The sequence below is a fragment of the Vipera ursinii genome (assembly GCF_947247035.1).
Source record: "Vipera ursinii genome assembly, chromosome: 11".
NCBI classification, from domain to species: Eukaryota; Metazoa; Chordata; class Lepidosauria; order Squamata; family Viperidae; genus Vipera; species Vipera ursinii.
Genome location: NC_139524.1, coordinates 4,510,659 through 4,534,391, shown reverse-complemented (window position 1 = coordinate 4,534,391; position 23,733 = coordinate 4,510,659). Strand labels below are relative to the sequence as shown.

The following is a 23,733-nucleotide window of genomic DNA, read 5'->3' as shown; positions in this document are numbered from 1 at the left end:
ATTGTAAAGTTGTATTAAGGGAGAAAGATCCTATTAATAATATTGTAAAGATGTTCTTATCCCAGTTCAATTGCTCCCTTTTCCATCAGAGCCCAGAAAGGTTCCCACGCCTAACTGGCAATTCCCCCCCCACACACACACACACATTCCTGCACTGGGCCCAAGAGATGAATCTCTTCCTGGTGACATTTTCCTCCTGGATACTGGAAAGCTTCTCAGTCCACATCTCCCCCTTTGCAGAAGCATCGCACACCTACCTGACTGTGTTAGTAGCATGACATGGACACCGTTTGTTGCACTTCAGCCCGTAGTATCCCTCTGGACAGATCCGCTCCTGGCAATGGATGCCCTTGAAGCCCGGATCACACAGGCATGCTCCGTTGACATGATAGCACTTGGCTCTGTTCTCACAGTTACATTTCTCCATGCACTGGAAGCCAAATGTCCCCACTGGACACTCCTCCTGACATCTACAAAGAAACATCATGGACTTAGGATGAGGTAGTCACTCTTGAGGACTTGCAAAAGACTTCCAAGTCTGGCTTTGTAGAACATCCATGACTCTGCAGTCAATGGTGTCCACAGGAGGAGGGTCCACCCATCTTAAAGCTGCCAAGGTTGGGCTAAACCATAAATCAATCACAAGCCACAAGTGTTGGGTCCATACAATATCTAAACCAAACCAACTATATTCTGTCAATATTGCATGGGATCGGACCAGTATGAACTCCTGGTGTTCTCAGACATGGTATAGTGCAGAGTTAGGCAACCTTGGCTCTTTTATGACTTGCAGACTTCAACTCCCAGAATTCCTGAGCCAGCCATGATGAGGAGAAATGGAGAGGTTTCCATGCTGAGCCATGCTGGCTTAGGAATTCTGGGAATTGAAGTCCACAAGTCATAAAAGAGCCAAGTGCCCACCCCTGCTATAGACCAACTCTACATCCAGTGGAACTACTGGTTTGTACCTTTAGAGCAGGGGTCTTCAAACTTGGCCCTTTTATGTGTTGTGGACTTCAACTCCCAAAATTCCTGAGCCAGCCATGCTGAGGAGAAATGGAGAGGTTTCCATGCTGAGCCATGGTGGCTGAGGAATTCTGGGAGTTGAAGTCCACGAGTCATAAAAGAGTCAAGGTTGCCCACCCCTGCCCTATACCATCCCAGACAGGACACTGTCCAGTCTCTTCTTAAAAACCTCCAGTGATTAAGCACCCACAATGTCTGGAGGCTAGCAAGTCATACCACCACTGATTAAAATGTTTACTATAACTGCCCTGCAGAGATGATACTGCTAACCATTTCTCTCTGGGTCATTTTGCACAGAGTAGAAAGTGTTAAAATATGACCGTTAAGAGAGAAAATATTTAAGCGGACATTGCTTGCCTGGGAAAAAAAATGCAGCAATTAAATTGCTTAATAGGAAATGGAATATACAGCGGCTGGTTTAATTTAATATAAGTTTGACCAGAAACAAACATGCTGTAAAAAACATTTAGTAGTTTTGCTGCTATATATACTTCTGCAGGAGTTTATCATCTGCAATAATGATTTTAAGGCATTTTTAGTTCGTGGAACAGTCTTTTGCTACCTTTTAAAATAGAAATATTACTTTTAATATTGGGGCTGAAGTTAATTAAAAACTGATTTACATATTTAGATAATTAAATATGGCACATCACTGCTGAATGTAAATAGTTCAAAGTAAATGGTTCAAAATATGTCCACCTCTGGAAAACTACTTTGTTAAGATCCAGAATTTTAGGCTTTATGGAATGCAGGTTTTCTACCTAGGAAGAATTTTGGGGTATGTTTATGTAATGCAGGAAACTTTACAGATATGCCCTGAATATCTATAACCTTAAAATGGCCCATTTTCTCTTGAAATGAACTGTCCAGTTCCTCTGATTCAAATTATAGCAAAGTAGCTTCTCACTGCAAATATCTCCTAGGTCCCCAACCTTTCTGGCTTTGTGGACCGGCAGTGGTGATGGCGGGGGGGATGTGGGGGGAGGAGAGGGAATGGTTCTGTGAGAGCGCATGCACAACTCCATTTACAAAAATGGTGGGTATTCACACATGCCACTCATACAAATGGAGCTTGCGCAAGCGGCTCGGGGCTTGGGGACTCCTCTTTTATGCTACCCTTGAGACTTCGGTCCTGCCATCTCATCATTTTGGAGAATTTAATATCAGCGGCCAATTCTTTGACTTTCCCCTTTATGTCCACTCTCGCAGGTTGCTTCCTTTCTGGAACTCTTGTGTGTTTGCGTGCACACACATGCATGTCTTTCACACCTAACCTTTGGACAGTTGCAACCGAGCAGCCCTGGATCTTCCTGAGTACAGCACCAATGCTTTCTTTGGTTGAGCAGTTGGCAACTCTCAAGAATGAAGGGAAATATATGTGTCCCAGGATAATGTTGCGGGATCCAATCTGAATCTTGCACTGAGTAATCAAGGAGTCCCCGCGGATTTTACTCTGCTACGGTAGTCATTGCTGACTATATAGAGGATGGTGCTCATCTCCCTTTCAAGGCCATTGAGCCAGCACTGTGTGAAGGCCTTTCTGCAGTCATGGGGCCAGCATGATGTCTTGGAGTGCTGTTACTTTCCTACCCATGTGGTACCTATTTATCTACTTGCATTTGTTGTTGTTAGTTGCAAAGTTGTGTCGGACCCATCGCGACCCTATGGACAACGTTCCTCCAGGCCTTCCTGTCCTCTACCATCTTCTGGAGTCCATTGAAGCTCACGCCTACTGCTTCAGTGACTCCATCCAGCCACCTCATTCTCTGTCGTCCCCTTCTTCTATTGCCCTCAATCTTTCCCAGCATTAGGCTCTTCTCCAGTGAGTCCTTCCTTCTCATTAGGTGGCCAAAGTATTTGAGTTTTAGCTTCAGGATCTGGCCTTCCGGTTTGATCGCCTTGCAGTCCAAGGGACTCGCAGGAGTCTTCTCCAGCACCATAGTTCAAAGGCCTCAATTCTTTGGTGCTCAGCCTTTCTTATGGTCTACTCGCATTTACATGCATTCAAACTGCTAGGTGGGCAGGAGCTGGGGCGAGGACGGGAGCTCACCCGTCACATGATACTCGGGTCTCGAACCTGGGCTTTCCAGCTGACAATTCCAGCATCTTAACCCCTGAGCCATCTTGACACCTCTTTTTTCGGACTCATGCTGGAGCCCATCCAGCAGCGGTTCTCTGAGGATGGGCTCCAGGAGAAGCCCGAAAGCTTGGAACAATAAACCTTTGGTCCCAGTGACTGACTCAGATTGGATCCTGCAGTAGGCAACCCTTTCTGGCTGATGGTGGAACATGCGCCACTGTTACCTGTGCTTATTTAAGCAGAAAAACTCACGGAGACGAGTGGGCTGGCTGACACCTCACTATATCATCCTGTATTTACTTACAGGCACTACTAGCCTCTAAAATATCAAACCTTGGTGCCTTCATCCATTTAACATAATTGGGAGCCCTTTGCTCCCCAATCCTCACTTCTCTATCCTTTTGCTATCTTGTAGAGATCAAATACACTCTATAAGTGAATTTCACGCAGTGGAAACGTCTCCCTTCCTATCCTATCAATCCCAAAAGACTATTAGGGGCGAAACGCTTTGCTCGGTTAAATTATACCGCGACCGAATGCATCCCTGCCCGATTCTTGTTCAGTTTTCCATTTCACCCTCCTTATCTGGAGAGAGCTACTTTACAGCCGTTCTTTGGGGCTTTAATAATAAGTGCATAATTATTTCAGCTTGGGTTAATATACTTGTCAGCAGTAGAATTAATGGCCACAATTTCACAAAATATTAAACACTACCACGCTTTGTTTAACACATTATATACATGTAACAAATATTAGTTTCTTTTACGAACACTACAAGAGAGGCCGCCAGCCCATTTGTATAAAAGTGATATGTTTCTACCTTACATGAAAAAAGGACATCGCACCTCGAAATATTTAAACTCTTTGGGTTACAAGTTCATACACACCAGTAAAACATACATAGGAAAACAAACAAACAAACAAAAAGAAATCACACACCCTGGTTCATTACAACTGTTTGCAAAGCGACTGCTTTTTAAAAAATTGTTCTACCTTTTGCTTTATGGCTTGGGCAGTGTAACGTGTCCTCACTTTTATTGCTTTTTAGCAAGTTGGCTTTGCATCCAGTGCGTATCGTCAGCTCTTTATTTGATTGTGCATTTCCCCATGACGCTTTTCATGGATGCGTTTAGAGGTTTGCTTCATACTAATTTGTTATTATTTTACAACACCAGTCCTAGAGAATTTGTAAAGAAGATCAAAGAATAAAAGAGGGCGGTCCCTCCCTTTTCTACTATCATGCGACACAGACATCTGTGGTGATTCTCCCATGTGGGCGCCCACAACAGGGGTCCATTCCCTCTGCAAAGGTGGTAGGTTTTCTACAAATGGAAAAACAGATAGTCCTCAAGTTACGACCGCAATTGAGCCCAACATTTCTGTTGCTAAAGTGCAACATTTGTTAAGTGAGTTTTCCTCCGTTTTACGACCTTTCTTGCTGCGATTGTTAAGTGAATCACTGCAGCTGTTCAGTTAATAATGTAGTTGTTAAATGAATCTGGCTTCCCCATTGACTTTCCTTGTCAGAGGGTCTTAAAACGGGATCCCGTGACCCCGGGACTCTGCAACCGTCATATATATGAGACAGTTGCCAAGCATCGGAATTTTGATCACATGTCCACAGGGATGCTGCAACGGTTGTAAGTGTGAAAAACAGTCACAAGTCATTTGTTTCAATGCCGTTGTAACTTTGAACGGTCACAAAATGTACTGTTGTAAGTCGAGGACTACCTGTAATGAAAATAGATTCTTGACACCTGCAAGAATGTCTTTTTGCACTACGTTTGTTGTTTCCGTTGGGCAGGATTTCCAATGACAAGCTCAACTGCTTGCAAATTCTAAAACTGTCCAATTTTACCATAGAGGTAATCCTTGATTTACAGCCATTCATTTAGCGACTGTTTGAAGTTACAACAGCACTGAAAAAAAAATGACTTACAACAGCTTGTCACACTTTATAGCAGTCGCAGCATCCCTACAAATTACATGTTCAAAATCTGGTTGCTTGACAACTAGCGTGCATTTACAACCACTGCAGGGTGGTGTGATTGCCGTTTCTGACCTTCCCAGACGGTTTCCGACAAGCGAAGTCGTGGGGGAACCTGAGTTCCACTTAATGACCACTTGATTCAATTAACAAATGCAGTGATTTGTTTAACAACCCTGGCAACCGTGCTCATAAAATCAGGAAGGGCCCACTTAACCACTGGCTGGCTTAGCAATTGGAATTTGGATCCAAATTAAGGTCATAACTTGAGAACTACTGTAATGCTCAAGAAACCCAACGCTATCAACCTGAAAGTTGTCAAATTATTCAAAATACACAACTGTCTCTAACTGACCAGAAACAAAACAGCAGTTCACTTCCCATACATTTTTAGTGAGTGAGACGTTTTAATCAAATATTTACCTCAACATACATGCTTTATTATCTTCATTTACTAGGCAGAAATTTATGAGCTATCTTTAAGGAGTACAAATAGAGCTTCCAGCTGGGGTGCTACTAAAAAAAATCTATTATTAGGAATATTTTTAAATTATTTAAAGGTCACTCAGAAGCAAGATTTTGTTTGGAATGGTAAAAGAGAAAAGAGATTGTACTAAAAGAAAGCAAGAAGTCTCATTTTTTAAAAAAATTCAGTTGGTTCATTGGTTCTGTTGTACAGGTGAAATAAAAGCAGCTGGGGATTTAAAAACAAACAGTGTCTGTTAGTTAAACTTAATTGAAAATTTTAGTTAAAAATTTAACTAAAGCCGGAAATTAATCTTGAAATTGCAAGAGTTTTGGCTTTAGAACTTAATTTCATGAATTGGGAGCCATGTTCCTTCAGCAAAGTAGGAACTCTGCAGGGTAGGGAAAAAAAAAGCTACAATTCATTGCTTACTCTTGAGGGAATTAATTGATGCAACGGCAATGCATTTGCATATCCTGTAAACACGGAGTGTTCCCTGTTAAATTTATTGCTGCAAATATCTAAATTAAATTAAATTTAATCCATTATACTTTATAAGGGACATTAAAAAAACCCTCAGCAACCTAACTAATAATAAAAATGGGGATTGTTGCCAATGAAAATGTTAAAAGCGATAATATCTCTCTGGAAAAAAGCGACTCATTTCCAGCAGAGCTATGAAGCATTTAGGAAAAAGGTTCCTCTTTTTTTTTTTTTTTTGCTTTTTCTCTCCTTCACATGGTGACCCATTTCAAGGACGCAGTTTCTTGACCTCCGATTTGGGCAGCCAAAAATATAAATATAGGCAGAGAAACTGAAATTTGCATAGTATACAGTGGCAGGTGTGTGTTTGTCTGTATTTTGGTGTTTCTGATTGTTATTGGGGTGTGTTTGTGTGTGTGTGTGTGTGTGTGTATGTGAAGAGCTGGCTGGGTGACTTTGGGCCAATCACCAGGAGATAGTGAGTTCTAGTCCCACCTTAGCTGGGTGACCTTGGGCTAATCCCTCTCTCTCAGCCTAATCTACCTCACAGGGTTGTTGTGAGGAAAATAGGAGAAAGAAAGAGCATTGATTATATTTGCCACCTTGAGTTATTTGTAAAAACAATCAGGGCAGGATACAAATCAACAAACAATAAACAAATAAAAATAAACTTGTCCAAATAGGAATTTTTGAATACATTTCAAGATCACAACTTTTCTCAAGCCAAGAACAATGAATTGAGACTTTTCTCTGCATTAATGATTCACCTGTGGAGATGTTTAGCAGCATCAAAATCCTGGGTGTGCAGCTAACAAGTAGCCTGGCTTGGTCGCTCAACAGCGAGACACTGGTGAAGCGGGCACAGTGGCGCCTGCATTTTCTGTTAGATGTTTTTGTGCCAGCCATGGCAGTTCCCCAAAAAGGTCATCAGATGGGAGCAAAGAGGCATCTTTGCTCCCACTGGTGGGTCAGGGGTCCCCAGCCCCTGCAGCCCCATTGGAGAGAGTTAATTGGCAAGGGAGGGGCTGAGGACCCCCATAAAAACCTCTGCTCAGGGGCTGCTCTCTTCTCTGCTCTCTTTGTTCTCTCTTCTGCTTGCTTGCTTGCTGATCCATGAGCTCAATCCAGGCATGGATGCCTCCATGCCAGGAAACTCTTTCTATTTACTTTATCGTTAAATAAAGCTTTGACTGATTGCATCCCTGCGTGCTGCCTTTTACTTGGAAGCACCTTAACGAACCATCGACCTCGTGAGGCCATCTCACATTTTCTGCGTCGCATGAGATAAGCACATCTTCCTTCCCCTGTCCTGACCACTTTCTACAGAGGGACCATCGAGAGCATCCTGTCATACTGCATCAGAGTCTGGTTTGGAAGCATCCCTGCTCCAGACAGGAAGGCGGTGCAGAGAGTGGTGAGGATGGCTGAAAAGATCATTGGCAGTTCCTTCCCTCCCATCCAGGACATGACACAGAAGCATTGCTTGAGCAGGATCCGCAAGATTGTCTGGGACACGACACATCCTGTTCACGACCTGTTTTCCTTGTTGCTTTTTGGGAGGAGGGGGCTTTGTGGTATCTGTAGCAGAGCATCCAGATTCGGCCACCGCTTTGTTCCATACAGTACTAACCTTGTGAACTCTAAAGCTTCCTCTTTCTGCTAGGTATTCAAGATGGACAGTTGATTAATATTTATAGGTTATTTATGTGTAAGGATGTAGGTTTATAGTGTTGTCTTATAGCATGTTTAAATGTGTGTTACGTACACTTTTGAGAGCAAGCAACAAAAAATCATTTTTAATGCGTGCCAATGTGCCCACAGTAAAAAAAAAATGACAAAACAAGGTTATCTATCTATGTAATGTCACCACTGGGGATCTCCCCGATCATTTCAGATTATTGCCTTTTAAGAAACATGAAACAAGCTTGTTGACTTATTTGCAGATTTTGTCAGCGTGCCAGATTTATCAATTTATTTTCCAGTCCAAGGTTGGGTTTTCAAAATAAATAAATGAATAACCCATCCTAACATTTGTGTTTTGGAGTACACTGCTCTGAGCATGTTTTTGTTTAAATGTTTGTTTTTGGAAACAATTTTCTTGAGTGCATTTTTCTACAGTATTTCCACGCATAAATGGACCGTTGTTTGAATGTTCTCTAATATATATTTTTCAATTACTGTTGAACGGCTGCCCTGCAAAATCAGAGAAGTTTAGATTTTCTTTAAAAAATAACTAATTTCCATTGATATATTGGTTCAAGAATACAAATTTAGGGAAGATCTGCATCAACTACCAAATATTCGTCCCGTTTACCTGCTTCCTGAAATAAAAAAAAAACCGTTTAGGAAAGAAATCAGAAATCTTTTTATCTTTTGTAAATTAAGGGTTGGGGAAAATGTCTGTAAGCCCATCATTTGGTTTCCATCCAATCTGAGTTTTATGACTGTCGACTGATTTTCCTCGTTACCTTTTACCTCTCGATAGTGCTATTTTGTATTCCAGGTGATTGTTTATTTATAGAGAGAATTTGTGAGCCTGGGGATGACAGATAAATCTTTCGAGACATGAAATAAGAACCTAGGATTGTGTAACATTGCCTTACTATACTTACAATGCTTCTCATAAATAATGTAGTGTCTTGTGATCAATTAAAAAAATGAATGCTTTTATTAGGACATAAATTTATGGACATTTGTGGACACGAGCTGCAAGCTTAACTGCCCAAGGACTATTTTCGAAAGCCTCATGGGATCCTTAGGTCATCTCATCCAAGACAACAGCACAGACGATCCTCAACTTACAACAATTCATTTAGTGACCTTTCAAAGTTACAACATAACTGAAAAAAAGTGACTTACGACCCTTTTCTCACACTGACGACCGTTGCAGCATTCCCCGGGGTCAGGTGATCAAAATTCAGACGCTTGGCCCTCCCCAATTCATACTTACGACGGTCGCAGTGTCCCGGGCTCACGTGATCCCTTTTTGTGACCCGATGAGCAAAGTCAATGGGGAAGCCGAGTTCACTTAACAAACGTGTTACTAACTTAACAACTGCAGTGATTCACTTAAGGACTGTGGCAAGAAAAGTCGTAAAATGGGGCAAAATTCACTTAACTGATGTCTTACTTAGCAACACCAATGTTGGGCTCAATTGTTGTCGTAAGTCAAGGACTCCCTGTACGACAATGTAGCAATGTTCATATTTATAACTGACCAATCCTACTGTTCACTTGGGATGCAGAAATAGAAATTGCCTGTTGGAAAACTGTTAAAACCTGCTCTGGAGAGGCTGATTCGCCAAGCCTGAGCTGTTCTTCATACGGCAAGCCATTCAGCCGCTCAGCCTCATCCCAGCCTCTGTCAGCCATTAGAAGGCCAGAAGGATTGGGCAAGACAATTTTTCCTGGTCTACAGACAGGCTGTCATGTAAGTATCACATACGACATTAGCAGATTTTTTTTTGTAAGAATGCAAAAATTGGTTACCCTTATCTGACTTCATGCTTACCTGTCTCCCATATACCCTGCAGTACACAGGCACACCCCTGTCACGTGGTCGCATTGTCCTCCATTATGACATGGGCATTCTTGGCTGCAGTTAACCCCGTATGTTCCTGATGGGCAAGGCTGAGCACACACAGAACCCTGGGGGTGGGGAGAGAGAGAGAGACAGAGAGAGAGAGACAGAGACCAAATTTAACAAACGTAGAATATAAAACTTGGAATATCTTTAAAGTTGTTATTAAAATGCGATTCAGAAACAAAATAAAGATTCTTGAGTAAGGGTATGGAGAATAGAACAATCGAAGTGCAAATTATACACACACACACACATACACACACACACACTCACTTACTCAGGAATCTTTGTTTTATACATGTGTGTGGGGGGGTGAGTGGGGATGTGAGGGTGTATATTAGCAATCTCATAGAGCTCAACAATTCTTTTACTTGAGGTACAAATGACCAGGCTTAAATTATCGTAATTTGGACACTCTCTAAGATCATCATAAGACAGCTATAATGGTTGGCTCCCAAGCAAAATCAAATTGTTCATTAATAAAGTAAAGATATGTACAATTTGCAGGAACATTTCTTCAAAGAAACCACTGAGTCATGGTGGCACAGTGGTTAGAAAGCAGCATTGCAGGCTGACTCTGCTCACTGCCAGGAGTTTGATCCTGACCAGCTCAAGGTTGACTCCACCTTTCATCCTTTCAAAGTCAATAAAATGAGAACCCAGATTGTTGGGGGCAATGTGCTGGCTCTGCTGACTCTGTAAACTGCTTAGTGAGGGCTGTAAATGAAACCGTGAAGCGATATATAAGTCTAAGTGCTATTGTTCTACAGCTTATTTTAAGCTATGAAATTGTATATCACATTCTTTCTCCTCAAAATACCCTAAACAAGAAAACAAAATCTCTAAAGTCCAAGTTAGATATTCTGGGAAGCACAAGCTCCCAGCCTCAAGACTTTCAAAATCCAGCAAAAGAAGAAAAAGTTTCACTTTTGTTATAGCCACGCTGAAGTTTTCTCTTTTTCTCTTTGTATGAAAGCCCTGGAGAGGCTCTCTTCAACTCACACTCTCAGTATTTGTAAGCAGAGAACTTTTACTTAGAAATTCAAGGCTTTCCCCGAGCAGACACTCTAACCCTTGGCTTTGTCCCGGGGGAAAAGGAACCTCAAATGTGATTTTTAAGAAACTTCCCAGCATCCTTTGGAGGATCTGGTCTGCATCCCTGTAGGTGAAACATTTATGCCTCACCACAGCTTGTTGGCAGGAGAAAATTATTTTGCAGTTACCCTATTAATTTTGGTTTTCCTATTTTCCGCAGGACATTTTTAAGCCTGCAGCAATTATGTTTTTATCAATTCGGGCCTGCAGGTTATGTCGTAGTCTCTGTTTCGGTGTGATGGGGCAACAGGTACAACTCACAGCGCTGTGCCACAGGCATCACACGTCAGCTTGGCACCAACTTTCAGGTCAGGCTGCTAGAAATAGGCCAGAGGCTGGAGCGATTCCATTCATACTGGGTTCCGTACTCAGCTTTTTAAGTTTTATTTATGGTTGTCAATGTTGCAAACATTGACATGTTTTTGCACTGACAATATAAGAGACAGCCTTTTGTTTAAACTGCTTCTCTTTGAATCTTGAAGGGAGCGTTGCAGAATCAAGAGACTCAGACCTCGGAATCAAAAGAAGTTTGGTTTATTTTGCGCAAAAGGTTCGGAGCAAAAAGCAGAGGCAATGTCTGAACACCTTGTCATGGAAAAGCAAGAACATATATAGTCTCCAAAAGTAGCAAAACACGGAAATGTAACTTATGAGCTCTGATTGGTTACATGAATTACAGGCCCCCTCCTAGCTCATTTCTAGCCCCTCTTTGCATTGCTAAATTGTTTTGCAACCTTGTCTCTTTGCTAGCATCTAGGTTTCCTGTACCATGTTTGTGGTTAGCTACAAGCGAGACATACGTGGTTAGCTGCAACTGAACTGTGTGCTAGCTTATTAGATGTGACCCACAGGTGAACTCGTGGTTTGACATTTTCCATTTCCTTGTTCTTCTTCTAACTAATACACGCATTTTTCTTCATGCCTCACTTTTGTGTCCTACCTCACATTTATGACATGCAGCATTTTGATGTATTCTTTGTATCTTTCTTTATAGCCTGCCTCAGGAGGGAATTTCAAACGGCTATTTTGAGAAGATAAGAGTAGCCGGGTACAGAAGGGGAAGGGAAACTTCGTACGTAAAACTAATTGGTGAACGTGATCCATGACGTGTAATGAAGGGAGGGAGATTATGCAGGATATGATGTATCAAGGGGAGGAGAGGTCAGATTCTGGCAACCCTCCACGAGTGCCGATGTTTCGTTTCATTATTAAGACTTTTTAGATAAACGATGCTTGCATTTTGTTTGAACTGTCTCATTTATCGGAACCATGACAATGGTATTTAGCAGTTTCGGATGCTATCCAGGTGATGCCCTTCTCCAAGCAGTGTTGCGTATTGCTCTGCAAAGCAATCATTTATTCAATGCAATTAATAAGAGGTTGTTATTGGTATTACTTCTTGCAAAGGAAGGTTGAGAAAAATAAAAGTAAATCCTGCTTCTTTTACTTGCATCCAATTTTGGTCACCACAATATACAAAAAAAATGTTGAGACCCTGGAAAGAGTGCAGAAAAGAACCACAAGGATGATTAGGGGGGCTGGAAGCTAAAACATAAGAAGAACGGTTACAGGAATTGGGTATGTCTACTCTAGTGAAAAGGGACGTGGTGGCTCAGTGGGTTAGGACGCTGAGCTTGTCGATCAGAAGGTCGGCAGTTTGGTGGGTTGAATCCCGAGTGCCGAGTAACAGAGCGAGCGCCTGTTACTCGTCCCAGCTTCTGCCAACCTAGCAGTTCGAAAGCACGTAAAAATGCAAGTAGAAAAATAGGGACCGCTACGGTGGGAAGGTAACAGCGTTCTGTGCGCCTTTGGTGTGTAGTCATGCCGGACACATGACCACGTAGACGTCCTCGGACAAGCGCTGGCTCTTCGGCTTTGAAACGGAGATGAGCACCGGCCCCTAGAGTCGGAAACGACTAGCACGCATGTGCGGGGGAACCTTTACCTTTACCTTTTACTCTAGTGAATAGAGGAACTAGGGGAGATATGATAACAGTGTTCCAATATTTGAGGGGCTCCTACAAAGACAAGGGACTTAAACTATTTTCCAAAGCACCAAAAGTCAAGATGAGAAAAAAGGGATGGAAACTAACCAAGGAAAGAAACAACCTAGAACTAAGGAGAAATTTCCTAACAGTGAGAACAATCAAGCAGTGAAACAGCTTGTCTGCAAGGATTGTGGGTGCTCCATCACTGGAAGCTTTTTTAAGAGGAGACTTGGACAGTCACTTGTCTGGAAGGTCTAGAGCAGGGGGTTGGACTAGAAGACCTCCAAGGTCCCTTCCAGGCCTATGATTCTATGTTCTATGCTCTAAGCTAGGCTCATCTCACAGATGCCGGACAAGAACAGACCTTCCTCCATTTCCTCCCCCAATTCATAGCTTCCAAATAATTTTTGTGGTCTTCCCAGGGATAAATAAAGCATCTCCCGAGTCTCTGACTTTTGCTGTTTTCCTCATTTCCAACAGCAGCATTCGCCAAGGGTTTAATTGTCAAATGGTGGAATAATGCCAGAGGGCATAGCAGAACTGAATGAGGCCTTTGGCAAACCTAGAGGGAGTTAATTATCACGTTATTGATACAGATTTAGATGCTTTTCTTAAAAAAAAAAAAGAGTGAGAGAGAGAGAGAGAGAGAGAGAGAGAGAGAGAGAGAAAGAGAGAAAAGTCAGGCTTTCCGCTTGACATGTAGAATTAAAGGCGAGGAATAATGCATTGTTTGGAAGGCCCCCACAGTAACTTCTTAACACTGGCAATATGTTGCTGGCAATCAGTGGGATGATATGCATGAAAAATAGGTAAAGTAAAGGTTCCCCCGCACATGCGTGCTAGTCGTTTCCAACTCTAGGGGCCGGTGCTCATCTCCGTTTCAAAGCCGAAGAGCCAGCGCTTGTCCGAGGCAGGTTGTTCCACTGGTTAGTTGTTCTCACTGTCAGGAAGTTTCTCCTTAGTTCCAGGTTGCTTCTCTCCTTGACTAGTTTCCATCCGTTGCTTCTTGTCCTGCTTTCAGGCGCTTTGGAGAATAGCTTGGCTCCCTCTTCTTTGGGGCAGCCCCTGAGATATTGGAACACTGCTATCATGTCACCCCTCACCCTTCTCTTCGTTAAACTACACATACCCAATTCCAGCAACTGTTCCCGATATGTTTTAGCCTCCAGTCCCCCAATCATCTTTGTTGCTCTTCTCTGTACCTTTTCTAGAGTCTCGACATCTTTTTACATCATGGTGACCAAAACTGGATGCAGTATTCCAGGTGTGGCCTTACCAAGGCCTTGTAAAGTGGTATTAGTATGAGTCAATTGCCAGGTGTTTTGATCACGTGGCCCTAGGGATGGTGCAACAAACATAAGTGTGAAAAACAGTCATAAGTCACATCTATGGAGAGTCTCAGTCATCCTTTCAACAGTTCCAAGGAGACTCCACACCTATTTGCACTACTCAGGTGACACAGGTAAACCTCTAAATGGCCTCAAGGGCTCTCTAAAAGAAGGTGAATGACCAGCTGTCTGCAAGGAGTATAAATCCTTTTATTCCCCGCCATCCAGTCAGAGCTGAAGAAGCTTCTCGAAGGAGAAGTGAAATGTCTTCAAAGAAAAGCAAAAGTCCAGTTGCCTCTTGAAAAAGCAGCTTTGGGATACAACACTAATCCTTTCAGCAGTTCCAAAAAGGCTCCACACCCATTTGCAGTACTTCAGGTGACCCCGAGGACACAGCTAAACCTCCAAGTGGCCTCAACGACTCTCTAAAAGGATGCAAACGACCAGCTGTCTGCAAGGAGTATAAATCCTTCCCTTCTCCACCATCCAGTCAGAGCTGAAGAAGCTTCTTGGATGAGAAGCGAAAAGTCTCCAAAGAAAAACGATGAAGTTCAGTTGCCTCTTGAAAAAACACCTTTGGATCATAAGTCACTTTTTTCAGTGCTGTTGTAACTTCGAAGAGTCACTAAATGAACTGCTGTAAGTCAGGGACTACCTGTATCCTGTAACTTTCCTGTGTTTCACGTTTTTTGAATTAAGTTAAGCAGCAGGGTTGGGGTCTGGGCTGCCCAGTGAGATTCACAACTGAGTTTTGGTTTTAACTCAGATTTCCTTCTAAGTCTCAGGTTTCTCCTGCCAACAATGACAAACAGACTGCCTCTGGGATTCATGGAGGAACACAAGCAGGATTAGCATGTCTTTCTCATAAATATCCCCTGCCCAGGTTTTTTTTTCCCCCAAAGGAATTTTAATTCAACCATGTAGAGGATTTTGAAAATCTTAATTATTGCAGATGATACAAGCTGGGACCTTTCGGGCACCAGGGACCGGTTCCGTGGAGAGAGGTTTTTCCACAGACCAGAGGGGGCCTGGTTTTGTGTGCTGCCTGCATCTCGCGGATGGGGCTTTGCTTGTTTGTGCGGACCGGTTGCTGGCATGCCGTAGCCCCGTACTGGTTCACGGACTGGGGTTGAGGACCCTGCTTTAGAAAATAGTTTCAAGATCCATAAGAATAGAACACAGCGGGAAGGGACCTTGGAGTTCTTCTAGAATCTAGTCCAACCCGCTGCTCAAGCAGAAGAACCTGTACAAGTAACTGCCTAGTCCAGCGGTCAGCAACCTGAAACAGTGAAAGAGCCACTCGGAACCGGTTCCCTCACAAAAGGATAAACTGGGAGCCGCAAAAAATGTGTGTGCATGCACGTACATGTGCACATGTGCAGAACAGGGTTTGAAGAGTGGAGCCAAGGCGAGATATGCACCTACCCTGCATATTTGAATTGAACTTTTTTAGTCCCATTTTTTTTTGGACTGCACATAGCAGAAGACTGGGAGCCACAGGAGACGGCTAAAGAGCCACATGCAGCTCCGGAGCCGCGGGTTGCTGACTTGTGGTCTAGTCTCTTCTTAAAAATCTCTAGGGGTGAAGCACCCACAATTTCTGGTGGCAAGCTGCTCCACTGGTTAATTGTCCTCACTGTTAGGAAGTTTCTCCTTAATTCCAGGTTGCTTCTCTCCTTGATTAGTTTCTATCCATTCATTCTTGTCCTGCCCTCTGGTGCTTTGGAAAATAAGTTGACCCCTATCAATTTATTTTCAATAAGTTTTCAAAAAGAAATTTTTAGTAAGAAAATAAGAAATTTTTAATCAGAATTTTTCAATAAGAAGGATTTTGACAGTCTTGAACACTGGCCCCTATTCAACAAAAATGCCATTCACTGGTGAGAAAAATTAAGGTTTTACACTTAAAAAGAAAAACCAAATGCACAGGTAGAGATTAGGTGAGACTTGGCTCAATAGCACTAACCACAAGAGGGATCTTGGAGTCCTGGTGGAAAAGTTTTTTAAATATGAGCCGAGACTGTGCTGCAGCTGCCAAAAAAGGCCAATGCATTTAAGATCACGAGAAGTTACATTACTGTTTTAAGACTGCACTAGCAAGGCTAATGGCAGAAAGTGAAGAGGAACTAAAGAGCCTCTTGTTGCGAGTGAAGAAGGAGAGTGCAAAACTTGGGTTGAAACTAAACATTAAGAAAACCAAGATCATGGCATCTGGCCCTCTCAATTCCTGGCAAATGGATGGGGAAGAAATGGAGGTAGTGACAGATTTTATTTTCCTGGGCTCCAAGATCACTGCAGATGGGGACTGTAGCCAAGAAATTAAAAGACGCTTGCTCCTCGGGAGGAAAGCCATGGCAAATCTAGACAGCACACTAAAAAGCAGAGATATCACCCTGTCAACAAAAGTGCGTATAGTCAAGGCTATGGTCTTTCCAGTTGCAATGTATGGCAGTGAAAGCTGGACCATAAGAAATGCTGAGCGCCAAAGAATTGAGGCCTTTGAACTATGGTGCTGGAGAAGACTCCTGCAAGTTCCTTGGGCTGCAAGGCGATCAAACCGGTCAGTCCTAGAGGAGATCAACCCTGACTGCTCTTTAGAAGGCCAGATCCTGAAGCTAAAACTCAAATACTTTGGCCACCTAATGAGAAGGAAGGACTCACTGGAGAAGAGCCTAATGCTGGGAAAGATTGAGGGCAATAGAAGAAGGGGACGACAGAGAAGGAGGTGGCTGGATTGAGTCATTGAAGCAGTAGGCGTGAGCTTAGATGGACTCCAGAAGATGGTAGAGGACAGGAAGGCCTGGAGGAACATTGTCCATAGTGTCGTGATGGATCGGACACGACTTCGCAACTAACTAACAAGCAAGGCCACACCTGGAATACTTCATCCAGTTCTGGTCACCATGATACAAAAAAAGATTCTGCGATCCTAGAAAGTCTGTCAAGATCCTTCTTGATCTTGAATCTATCTTCCAAAGTGTTTGCAATTCCCCCCAGCTTGCTGCTAATTTGATGAGCTAGCCTTCAATCCCCTCATCTAGATCATTCATGAAAATGTTGAAAAGTACTGGACCCAAGACAGAATTTTGAATTACCCCCTGCATGCTTCTCTCCAGATAGAAGTAGTTCCCTGTAGGATTAGGGGTGACATGAGAGCAGTGTTCCAATATTTGAGGGGCTGTCACAGAGAAGAGGGAGCCAAGCTATTCTCCAAAGTGCCTAAAGGCAGGACAAGAAGCAACGGATGGAAACTAATCAAGGAGAGACACAACCTAAAACTAAGGAGAAATTTCCTGACAGTTAGAACAATTAATCAGTGAAACAACACTGGAGGTTTTCAAGAAAACATTGGACATTTTAAAAAGAGACTGGACGGCCATTTGTCTGGAATGGTGTATAGGCTCTCCTGCTTGAGGAGGGGGTTGGACTAGAAGACCCCCAAGGTCCCTTCCAACTCTGCTATTCTGTTAGTTGTACTTTGGGGAAAGACCTCTCTTGATCTGCTTTGGGTCTCCACCCCACCTGAGAGTAAGCGGATGAGCATATTTTCTCTGCCTTGAGTTTTGAGAAGTTAAGGCAGTGCAGACACAGTATAAAAAACAAAAGGTGTAATCAATATTTATTAAAGCCACCTGAATCCGTGGATTTGTGCAAAGCCCACAAACATTTTTAGAAATAAATATAATGCAACAGGCTAGCATTTGTCAGTTTTCTTCCTTTGGAAGAAAAATTAGAAGACTTTTTTTAAGGAAAAAATTGCACAGGTAGCTAAATGGTTACCATAGATACCTAGCTGTTTGTGGCAGTACAATGAGAGCCCAGGGACTACGTTAAAATATGGTTTACAACTCACAATTGTTATATTCACTCAATAGATCACCCTTCAGTCTAGCTCAATATTTGAATCCAGGGTAGAGACCATATTTATCCGAGTAGACTAAACTCTCAAAATTCAATCCAAATTTCCTAGAGATGCCTTCTGCCCCACGACCCCCACAAAATGAGTCTGGGTATCTTGACAGGTTTGTACATGTGTTTGAATATATCTCTGCGCATAAGTAAACCTGTCAGAAGCCAGATTAAGATAAAACAGGAAGGGCCAGGAGAAAAAAATAAATAAATTTATTTTAATTGGACTAATAACTACTAATTAAAATTAATTGCCTATAAAATAAGGTGCTCAATTTATAAAACTAATTGATTTTCTCCTTGGCGTGGTTTAACCTTTCTTTTTCTCATGTGTGGACACTCTTTTCTCTTTGCAGCAAAAAAAAAAAGGTGGGAAAGCTGGAAAGAGAAGAAGATGAGGTTGAGTCAAGGAAATGGGGAAACTACACCTGGAAAGAAAGAAAAGAGAAATAAATCCTCAGATGTGCTGGAATCTCTAGTTCAGGGGTCAGCTGGCTGAGGAATTCTGGGAGTTGAAGTCCACAAGTCTTAAAGTTGCCCAGTTTGAAGACCCCTGCTCAAGTTAGTGGGTTGGGGGATGAAGTTAAGAGACTGGCTAGCTTTGAATTCCTGCAACGAAGGAAGTGATGGAGACTTCCCCTCACCATTTGTGAAACTCTTATTTGGTTGTTCCCGAGAGAATGCAGTTAGTTGGGTGAGATTCTTGTAAAAACAGGTGAGTAGCCTCCTGGAGTTCTGGGTGCGCCATCACTGGAGGTCTTCAAGAAGAGACAGGACAGGCCAGGATGTCCTGCTTGAGCAGGGGGCTGGACTAGAAGACCTCCAAGGACCCTTCCATCTCTGTCATATATACAGCCACACAGGGCATATCACACACCAATTGGAACCGTGAGCCTCATAATGTTTATCTGAGTGAATTGTAATTGGATGATAACAATCTTTGCACAACTGCAAGATGCTTGTGAGACAATTAAAAAGGCTCAGTGCAGAATCTGTCTCACAAGCATTTTGCAGTTGTTATCATCCAATTACAATTCACTCAGACAAACATTATGAGGACCCAGATTGTTGGGGGCAATTAAGTTGACTTTGTAATAATGCCGCTTGGGGGTGTGTGAAAAAGCCCTAATAAGCAGGCATATACATAGAATGAAGGCTACTGCTAAGTTTGTAAGCCGCCCTGAGTCTTCGGAGAAGGGCGGGATATAAATGGAATTAAAATAAAAATAAAATAAATAAATGAGGCTCGTGGCAGTAGATGTTGGGCCCTTGGTGCTCTCTGAGCTTGGTAGTTTTCTTGCAGACGTTTCATTACCCAACTAGGCAACAACATCAATGCTGATGATGTTACCTAGTTGGCTAATGAAACTTCTGCAAAAAAAAAAAAACACAAACCACCAAGCTCAGAGAGCACTAAGGACCCCTCAGTTCAACTCTGAGCTGCAAACATTCTCTTCTCTCGACTGTAGCGGTGCTCCGAATTTTTCCTACCATCCATCCTGGGGGACAGGCGCATTCTCCAGTGATGTGGTGACAGGTTCCTCCATTTTGGCAGGGGCATCGCTGTTCGCACTGGACCCCGTGGCTGCCGGGGGGACACGGCTCTTCACAACTGCGCAGGTTGGTTGCGGGGAAAGGAGAAGGGCAGCCACCCAAAGGGAACAGAAAGGAGACACAAAACAATTTTGTAAGCTACAGCACCATTGCTCCAAGATATATACAAATCATCCATCACGCAGCTGGATCCCATCAACAGTGTTCAGAGAAAAATGTAGAGAGCTAATATTTATCGCTCAAAAAAGACAGGTTTTCTTTCAAAACCTTTTGCTTACGTTAACAGATCTTTATTCCCAAAGAAAATCACCACTCTGGCTTGTGAAAGGACTATTTTTTGAAAGTTTTCATTTCAAAAAATGGACGGTCACAAGTTGAAGTCTCCCAAATCCCAGCTGAGGTTTTCAAAAGGTCTGAGGCTCCCAATACAAAATAAAAAGTATATGAAATACAGGCAGTCCTCGACTTACAACAGTTCATTTAGCGACCGTTCAAAGTTACAATGGCACTGAAAAAAAATGACTTATGACCATTTTTCACACTTATGACTGTTGCAGCATCCCCATGGTCATGTGATCAAAATTCAGATGGTTGGCAACTGACCCATACTTATGACGGTTGCATTGTCCCGGGGTCTTATGATCTCCTTTTGCAACCATCTGACAATCAAAGTCATTGGGGAAGCCAAATTCACTTAACAGTGTTACTAACTTAAGAAATGCAGTGATTCACTTAACAACTGTGGCAACTGTTTAACGAAGAGAAGGGTGAGGGGTGACATGATAGCAGCCTTCCAATATCTCAGGGGCTGCCCCAAAGAAGAGGGAGTCAAGGAATTCTCCAAAGCACCTGAAAGCAGGACAAGAAGCAACGGATGGAAACTCACCAAGGAGAGAAGCAACTATAGAACTAAGGAGAAACTTCCTGACAGTTAGAACAACTAACCAGTGGAGCAACCTGCCTCCAGAAGTGGTGAATGCTCCAACACTGGAAGTTTTTAAGAAGAGGCTGGACAGCCATTTGCCTGAAATGGTATAGGGTTTCCTGCCTGAGCAGGGGGTTGGACTAGATGACCTCCAAGGTCCCTTCCAACTACTTCTTCTTCTTCTTCTTCTTCTTCTTCTTCTTCTTCTTCTTCTTCTTCTTCTTCTTCTTCTTCTTCTTCTTCTTCTTCTTCTTCTTCTTCTTCTTCTTCTTCTTCTTCGTCTTCTCCTTCTCCTTCTCCTTCTCCTTCTCCTTCTCCTTCTCCTTTTTCTTTTTCTTTTTCTTCTTCTTCTTCTTCTTCTTCTTCTTATTATTATTATTATTATTATTATTATTAATAATAATAATAATAATAATAATAATAATAATAATAATAATAATAATAATAATAATAATAATAATAATTATGATAAGTCATAAATGGGGCAAAATTCACTTAACTAATGTTTCATTTAGCAGCAGGAATGCAGTCGTAAGTCAAGGGCTGCCTGTAATATCTCTGCCTGTAAGTAAATCCAGAATGTTGCCTACCCCTGCCTCACATCTTAGTCTGAGATTGGGATACTAAATAAAACTCAGAGAAGTCAGGATCAATTCAACAGACATATTGAAAATCTTGATTGATGGACTCATGCAGAGGCTGGCGTACACACCAAAGCAGCTGTTTTATGAATTTGCAATCTGTCCTAGATCCCTAATGTTCACAATAAACAACAACATTTATAAATATTTACGAGAAAAACAAAATCAATACCCACTGTCTCAGGGAAGCAGTTTTGAACTCACAAATATAAATGCTTTCTACTGCCAGATCAATTCACAGGGAATGATAGGTCTATTAGGGCATATTAGCATAGGTCTCTGTTAGAAGCCACCATGACGTCAGAATGCTGGTTTGACATGTGTGATGTCACTTCTCCCCACCCCGCCCTTGCTCCACGAACGTCCAAGGATAGTTGCCATAAAGAGTTAATAGACTCTTGGTTTGTGATGGAAGAATCTGGCCACACTGTAGGTCAATTTCCATGCAACGGAAGGCAAGGCAGCACAAAAGGGGTGGTGAAGCCCCCATCACTCCATCAGATCAACCCAGAATTAAATTTTAGAATGAGAATAGAGCTGGAAGGGATCTTGGAAGTCTTCTAGTCCAGCCCCCTGCTCAGACAGGAGATCCTGACCTATACCATTTCAGAAAAGGGACTGTCCAGTCTCTTCTTAAAAACTTTAAGTGATGAAGCACCCACAATTTCTGAAGGCCAGCTGTTCCACTAGTTAATTCTCCTCGCTGTTAGGAAGTTTCTCCTGAATTCCAGGTTGCTTCTCTCCTTGATTAGTTTCCATCCATTGTTACTTGCCTTGCCTTCTGGTGCTTTGGGAAATAAATTGACACACACCCCCTCCTGCTTGTGGCAGCTTCTCAAGTACTGGAATGCTGGTCTCATGTCCCCCCAGTCCTTCTATTCTCCAGACTGGCCATACCCAAATCCTGCAACCGTTCTTCATACGTTTTAGTTTCCAGGCCTTTAATCATCTTAGTTGTGCTTCTCTGCACTTTTCCCAAAGTCTCAACCTCTTTTTTGTAACGTGGTGACCAAAACTGAATGCAGTATTCCAGGTGTGGCCTTACCAAGGCTTTATAAAGTGGTGCTAATACTTCATGTGATTTTGGTTCTATGCTTCTGTTTATACAAGCCAGGATTGTATTAGCTTTCTTGGCAGCTGCAGCACACGGCTGGCTCATGTTTAACTGATCGTCCACTCGGACACCAAGGTCCCTCTCACCGTTGCTGTTTTTGAGCCATGTTTCACCTAATCTGTACTATTTTAATAACCTACGGTAAATAGCTAAATCTTGCAAGAACACTGAAATTTAAGATTGCAGGTAGTTCTCGCTTGAGAGTACACATAGTCCTTGCTTAGAGACAGTTCACATTCTCCATGCATCTACCTTGGGGCTACTTACGACCGGATTCCAGATTTCCGGCAGTCATCCCTCTTATCACGTAACTGAACTTTAAGCATTTGGCAACACAGCCGCATAGTTATTTGCAGTATCCTGTAATCATGTAACTGTATTTTCTGACAGTTTTGCTGAAAACTGGCCTTTACATCCGATGTTCTGCAAAACCCAACTCATAGTGAACCCTGGGTTCATTTCATGACCATGATTGTTTGCTTAACAACTTCTGCAAAAAAAAGGTAATACAATTGGGTCAATCTTGCGACTGACCCATTTTACTACCAGCATGAATGATGATGGTGGTGATGGGAAGGCTCTGTTATGGTCACAAGTCGAGGACTGCCTGTATTCTTCTGATCTTTCGGGCAAGAGCAATGAAATCTTGCTGGAATGAGGTGGTTGAAATCCTTCAGGATAGGTTGGTCTCTCAAGTTTTCTAATCAGTACAATGTTGTTAAAGAAAGTTTTGGCTTCACTGAATCTCAAAATGCTTGTTGACACCCTATGCAGAAGATGGGTTGTTTTTTTACTGTGGAAGATAGTGATGGGAAATGGCACAATGTCATTAGCAGGTCATTAACAGACCTCTTCCTCAATTCTAAGTAATTGTTATTATGGTTCGTGGCACAGTCAACCAGAGGTTCAGATTGGATTTGAATTTTTTTTCCACCTATTGAGTTCTTCCCAAAGACCTGGGATAGGCAGATGTTGGTGTTAGAGGTAAGAATAAGTAGTTCTGAGTATTATTTTGTGCATTTTGATCAGGGTTGACTCCTGGCAACTGCCTGGACAAGTCCCTGCAAATTTTCTTGGCATTTCTAGATGAGATGGTGGCACACATATCAAACAAACAAGCAAATAATGGTTTGCCCTTGTCTTCTTCCTAGGGCTGAGATAGGGTGACCCAGTTGGCTTCATGTCTATGGCAGAACTTTAACTCACAATTCTCTGGTTTCTAACCCGAGGCCTTCACCTCTACATAAAACTGGTTGCTGCTTCCCCTGAAATTAAAACCCACAGCCCCATGACTTACAAAACTCCAGTATATCCAGGTGCACAATGACATTCTCCTGTGTTGTGGTCACAGGTTGCCCCATTGTGACACTGGCACTTGAGCAGGCAGCCTTTCCCATAAGTTCCCGGCTCACACAAGTCCTCGCAGCGCCATCCTTTGTATCCCGGCGCGCACACACAAGCGCCAGTGATGGGGTTGCACAGAGCTCCATTCCGGCATTGGCAAGGGTTGCTGCAGTGAGGGCCCCAGTGGTCCTGATCACAACCTGAAACAAC

The 23,733-nt window shown here is 42.7% G+C and overlaps 1 protein-coding gene across 1 annotated transcript in view; it reads right to left on the bottom strand.

Moving 5' to 3' along the window:
• MEGF11 (multiple EGF like domains 11) overlaps positions 1–23,733 on the bottom strand; it is a gene marked incomplete at its 3' end in the record, with an annotated part of 406,009 nt that overhangs the window by 176,455 nt on the left and 205,821 nt on the right. The window contains 4 exon segments of the mRNA XM_083371343.1: positions 258–470; positions 9,554–9,690; positions 19,437–19,557; positions 23,477–23,723. Of these exon segments, the coding sequence (XP_083227469.1) occupies positions 258–470; positions 9,554–9,690; positions 19,437–19,557; positions 23,477–23,723 (718 nt within the window).